Source organism: Macadamia integrifolia, chromosome 10 (genome assembly GCF_013358625.1).
Source record: "Macadamia integrifolia cultivar HAES 741 chromosome 10, SCU_Mint_v3, whole genome shotgun sequence".
NCBI classification, from domain to species: domain Eukaryota; kingdom Viridiplantae; phylum Streptophyta; class Magnoliopsida; order Proteales; family Proteaceae; genus Macadamia; species Macadamia integrifolia.
Window position 1 is genome coordinate 6,178,532 of NC_056566.1, and position 6,102 is coordinate 6,184,633.

Consider the following 6,102-nt stretch of genomic DNA (forward strand, 5'->3'; position numbering starts at 1 on the left):
CACGGTCAGACCTAACCGGGCATGTGGGCCTATGTACTCAGACCGTGACCTCCCTATTTAAGAAATGAGTCAGTCTAGATCGGGTTCTGGGCTTTAATGGGACTTCTCCTAATCGGGGTAATCAGGTTATAATAGGACCTTAAACGGGTAATGTACCAATAAAGCCTTAAAACGTTCTTTATTTTTCTTGCGTTTAAGATAATTTAATCTATTTTATTAAATCATCAAATTTTTGTAAAGATATTACACTTAATTACATTCAATAATTGATAAGAAAAAAATCAAAATATACATGTAAACGGTCAGGCTAAATGTGTCAATCTGAATCGGGCTTATAAATGGGGTTGGGCCAATCGAGAGGCCCATCAGACTTACCCCTTGCATCGTGTACTACCTGTTTATAAACAGGCCAGACATAAGCCTGACACATTTACATTTAAAAACAATCAATGTAAGCCCGACCGATCTTCAAATGATCGAGTCCGATCAATCCAACCGGTGTGTACTTGAGATTGATACCCATACCCAGAGAAAAGACATAAAGAGACACTGTACACTTTTAAATATTAGAGAGGGTTCCTGAAAGGCAGCATGACCTTTGCACTAACATAGGTGCCCAATGTAAGGGCCAATGGGAGAAGCACTAATGGGAGCATCAATATGGGCATGATTTTTGTCTTTCATGAAGGGTGAGAGGGTCATTTCTCCCCCTCTATGTCTGGGTGCAAAGACCACATTACCTTTTAAGCTTTTTGTTTCACTTATTTTATTTTATAATAAAGAAAAATATTGTACACTGTAATCTACAGATTCTATACCCTCTCATATTGCATTTTCTATTATTTTTTTTAATCTCTCCTCTAAAGGTTTCCCTCCACCCACCATTTGATGATAGTTCCCCCCTCCCCCACCCCTTTTTTTTTTTCTCTTTGGACAGTTAAGAGGGAAAGATGAACAGATTGCATAACTGTCACAACATTTGTACCTGGAAAACATATCCATCCTAGGAACAGACCCAAGTGAATTACATTACTGTAACTATACGTTCTAAGTACTTGACAGTAGTTAAACTTCTTTATCGTCTCCTAAAAATAGACATTTAAGATGACGATTAGGGTAACAATGCCGAAGAAGTACTGGAAAGAGGCTCATGCACGACCGAATTCGAAGAAACCGAAATGGAATAGCCTTCTAATTGTAACATAAGACTTCCAAGGATCTCTGTTATGAGTTTTTTGAATTCTTCCTCTGGAACTGCCTTCCCATCATCAGCACTCACCATAGTTAATGCCTCATTTATAACCTTGTCCATCTGCAATATAATACAAATGAGGAAACCAACATTCATCATCTTCATACTCCACACTGGGTAAACAGTGCAATTAGTTGTGCTGTGAATTAAAAGCCCATGTACTAATTGGCCCAATGGGAATATCGTGTGGCCAAGCCATAAATTCTACCCTTTAAAAAAAACAGAAGCCCAAAATTCGGCCCATACAAGTCCTTCGGATTTAGATCCTCTCTAACGGGTGCCGTTCAGGTTCATGTACGAGAACGTACCTGATCCGTGGATTTTGAATCAATTTTCTCTCTCTTCATTTCATAGATTCTAAATCCACGGACCAAGGACGTACGAAAATGTTCTCGTACATGAACCTGATCCGTTCACCTCTCTAACCTCTCACATGCACGCAACCCAACACCTAAGTGCACGCAGCCTGTCGTCCATGTTAGGAGGGAGAATCGTTGGAGAGGATCCCATTCCGTTATTGGATATCCTTGTAAGCCCCTCTCACATTCTCTCCTCCTCGACACTCTTTCTCCTCTAATCTCCTCTACCCATGCTGTTGAAATTTGGTCTCACCAGGTTTTCAAGAATCAGGAATCAGATCCACGAATTGCCCAACTCATATCAGATTCGGCAGTCACCGACCCCAATTCTCAATGATTAGCTACGGCCAATTCATGGAGGAAAAAACCCATAAGGTGCCATGCTGCCTTTTAGGGAACCCCTCCCCTGAGCAAGGACACCATAAGGTGATTACTGATGAGGCAGGAGGAAGAATGGATGGATACCTGAGGTAGGGCACCATAAGGAGGCAAACCAGCTGCTGGGGCCAGCATATCCAACGTAACACGTAGATACTCCTTGGAGACTTTGTGGTGTCGATCTTTTGGTAGGTCCCTCACTGCTGCATCCAACGACTGTAAACCATCAAACACACTATAGGTTATTTCCCTGCACTGCACTAGAAAATTGGAAATGAAGAAGAAAACTCAATAGGAACCAAATCGTTAGACAAGACAATCTGATCTAAAGTAGAAAGTTAAATATCGGGTATTGCGATGCCGGGTCAACCCGTATCGAATGATATTATCCCGAACCATTTTATTCTACCAAGGATCATTACACTGATACGTTATTGGCCTCTGCTAATACCGATATGGATCAATCAATAAAGTTAATCCGATACTGATTCTTAAAACCAAAGTGCATGATCTAAATTCTTTTGAAAATGTTCTCTCTTTCCAATCTTCTTCCGAAAACATCTAATTAATGCAGCACAAGAGAGATCAAATGCCGGGACTAAGTTGCTCACCTTATCCAATTCGAATTTGTTAGTTAATAACCTTTTGATGCTGCTCCCATTAAAGATGTTTTCGGTGTGTGCGACGATGACTGGCTGCTCTTTGAGACGTTGAGCTAGAATCTCAGCTACCTTCTTGAATTCTTCTATGAAGGTCTCTTGAGAAACACTTCCTTCCTGATCCTGTATTGGGTATGATTGGAGAGCTGGTTCCACAATGTTGGTAGCAACCTAAACGGAGTAAAAAATTATAAGCTTTGAGCAAGGATATAATCGAAAATTTAAATTTGATTCGCATCCATATTCGATTAAAGATATCTGTAAACGGTTAATGGCATTTGGGTTCTAATTTGAATAATCTTGAACATAATCTATCTGATTCGAATAACTATCAATCAAGAATTAAAAATTAAGTAGCTAATGATATTGAGGGTTCTTAGAGATTCTACAAGTGTTAGAGAATGAGGAAAAGATCTAAGACAACTGAGAGACATGGATTGAGAGCGATTCTTCATATCTGCTAAGGAGGAAGGTCTAGATTAATCAAATTCGAGATGTAAACGGATAGTCAAAAATCTGGATTCAATTCGCATCCGTATCTAGTCAAGAAATATCTAGACCCAATTTCATCCAATCCATATTCGATCCATTTACATCTCTAGCTTTGAACCCAATTGTTTAGATGAATTACTAGACCACAAGCCTTCTTAATCACCCATCACTCTTTCTGGATATGTATGAGATTAACATTATCAATTAAACCAACTACTATTGGAATAGAAACTGTTATGAAGATAAAGAGTGTACCCAAGAATCTGTGGAAGGTGGCATTCCATGATCAACTGTGATCAGCTCCAAAGCCTTTATAATGTAATTACGTAGTGATCCACCAACTGTTTCAATCTGGGAGAATATAGAGGCAATCTCTGGTTCAAATCTTGGGCTATTGATGAATTCTTCAAGGTCCTCACCATTGATCCTGAGGATCACAACTGGGTCTCGCTTTAACCCAGCAGCCATTCCTAGTAGAATATCTGAAAGCACTTCTTTGAACTCGGTCTTGCTCACAGTCTCTTGTTTACCATGAGTGAACTCTTGCAAAACCTTCAGGCATCACCAACAAAAACCATTGTTCAGTCAATATTGGGTGAATTGGACCTACTATCATATTTTATACAACTTTGTTTCCTCCTAATCTAGAAGTTCAAATGCCAACGGGGTTGGTAGCCTAGTGGAAGGAAGCCCTTGCCCTATCCCCATTCGGGTTGACTAGTTGTGTATTTGAGTTGGCACACCCCACTGCTGCTCATTGGCCAGAAGCACTGCTTGTCGTATGGGGATGTGACCTCGGGGCTATGATCACTACTATGGAGCATCCTTTCCAAAAAATAAAAAATAAAAATTGTAAGTTCAAATTCTAATAGTCTGACCCCATAGGTTTTCTCGTCCCTAAGCTTGCACTGTTATGAATCTCCAAATATGCATGGAGATGAAGGGTTGAAATTACAAGGAAAGTGCCCATGTGATGGGAGACCTTATAGAGTGGCCAAATTTACTATGTTTGTTCAGGGCATCCTCTAGCCTGATCATATCTCTTCATTTTGTATAGTCGGAAGGATCTCAGTAAAAAAAAATGGCCAATTTCTGGTTTACAATAAAAGGAAAAAAAAAATGAGATATTTTTGCGTCATAATTGGTTTAAATTAGGTTATCAAAATTTCAATACATGATAAGCTATAAGAAAATCATTTAAATGGTATGACCATGTTCAAGCAAGGCCTTTGGATGGCTCTAGTGTAGATCAATGATTTGATTCAGATTGCAAAAACTAAAATAACAAAAGGCAAACCTAAAATGATCCTGGAGAAATGATGAGAAAAGACATGCATTGCTTAGACCTTGAATTAAGTATAACCTCGTATAGAGGTGATTGAAAACAATGGTATATGTAATCAACCCCATTTAAGTTGGGATAATACTGAATTGTCATTGAATCAATAAAATTTGAATCAAAGGTAAAAGGGTTAAAAATTATTTTTTTCTTTTTAAAATGAAGATCAAGGATAAATCTGTCCGATCAGGGCTGGGATCGATCAAGGCTGGTATCGATCCAGATGACACCGTATGTGATATATATATATATATATATATATATATATATATATAAAACAGGGCATTTCACAAGTTCAGTAACAAAAGCCAAATTTTTTAGGTTGTTCATGACACAACGCATATGAAAACAATAATAGAAGAACAGTTGTTTACCAAAAATAAAAATAAAAGAACAGTTTAAAAACGTGGAGAGATAATGATTTTTTAATTAAATACACCTTTACACTATCTAAATTCTAGAAACAAAAGTAACAGAATCATATAAATAGCAAGAAATCAGAATCAACCAAACAGAGTATTATAATTTTTTGAGAAAGATCATAAAAGACCAGAGAGAGAGAGAGAGAGAGATCAAAGAGGAATTAAAAGAAGAGTAGGGTTAGCTTAGATATACCTCAGAGTAGATATGATCAGAATCAGGAGAAGTTCCCTGAGCAGGAAGGCCAAGAGCAACACCAATGTCAGCTACAGCAGGTTGGAGCTCCTTCACAGAGAGCTTACCATCTCTATCTCGATCGAGTTCCTCGAATTTATGATTCACATAATTACTGAATACTTTCTCGTTCCCAACTAATTTCATTATATCAGAACCGTCTAACACCTCCGCTTCACCTCCTCCGCTTTTCTCCATCACCGTCCCACTCGCCATGAGAGACTCTTTTCTTTCTCCTTTTTAATCTCTTTACCCTGTTCTCATTTGGGTTCCCGACTCTATCTATATATATAGACACACACAGAGCGTCTCTTGAAGATTGAAGAAAAGTCCTTAAAAAAAGATGGGTTCTTTTGCTTTGTTCTCCTAGTCTTCTTTCTTTCTTTCTTTCTTTCTTTTCTTTTCTTCTTTTTTTTTTTTTTTTTTACTTTCTCCCTCTTTTGGCTAGGACCTAAATCTCTCTCTCTCTCCTCTTCTGGCATGTTTTAATGTGACTGTGACGGTGAGAAAAAGAGAAAGGTGGTGGACAAACGGAGGTAGGAAAAAAATGCAAAAGGCCACCAATCGATATGTGGTTGTGAGTCTTGTGACACGTGGGGAGGGGGGTGGGGGCGGTTACGTTTCGTCCTATAAAGATTAGTAGATTACACAATCGTCTGGTTTTCTTTCCGTCTATTGTTTGTTTGATATCATCCATGGTCCATACCTATCGTATTTTTTTCTAAATAGCCGGCCACAGTAATTAATTAAATGAATTCTTTCATCAATTGTATTTGTGCCGGGAGTTTGGATCCGTTGCCGCACATATTAGGGTAATGGAGGTATGCAAAAATTTCCTTAAATCGGATGGAAATTAACTCTTGAGTGTAAAGACAGAAGAGAGCTTGACTGCAAGATCCACCCATCAAATAGGGATGAAAATCAACTTTAGTGATCCAATGGTGTCGAGTGAAAGACCGTTGCTCAACG

At 38.5% G+C, this 6,102-nt stretch overlaps 1 protein-coding gene across 1 annotated transcript; it reads right to left on the reverse strand.

Moving 5' to 3' along the window:
- Positions 1 to 959: 959 nt before the first annotated feature.
- Positions 960 to 5,504, reverse strand: LOC122090857. The gene is made up of 5 exons (XM_042660591.1): positions 5,095 to 5,504; positions 3,396 to 3,692; positions 2,601 to 2,819; positions 2,077 to 2,205; positions 960 to 1,312 (listed from the first exon to the last, which is right to left on the reverse strand). Exons 1-5 carry the CDS (start codon positions 5,347 to 5,349, stop codon positions 1,112 to 1,114), a joined length of 1,101 nt encoding a protein of 366 aa, XP_042516525.1. The 5' UTR covers positions 5,350 to 5,504; the 3' UTR covers positions 960 to 1,111.
- Positions 5,505 to 6,102: the final 598 nt, after the last annotated feature.

What these genes read in the sequence shown, in the direction of transcription:
- LOC122090857 (XM_042660591.1), bottom strand. Translation starts at nt 5,349, where the DNA reads ATGGCGAGTGGGACGGTGATGGAGAAAAGCGGAGGAGGTGAAGCGGAG. An exon ending in ACAAATTCGAATTGGATAAG is followed by an intron (nt 2,206 to 2,600) that starts GTGAGCAACTTA and finishes GATGGTTTACAG; the next exon opens with TCGTTGGATGCAGCAGTGAG. An exon ending in CTTATGGTGCCCTACCTCAG is followed by an intron (nt 1,313 to 2,076) that starts GTATCCATCCAT and finishes ATTATATTGCAG; the next exon opens with ATGGACAAGGTTATAAATGA.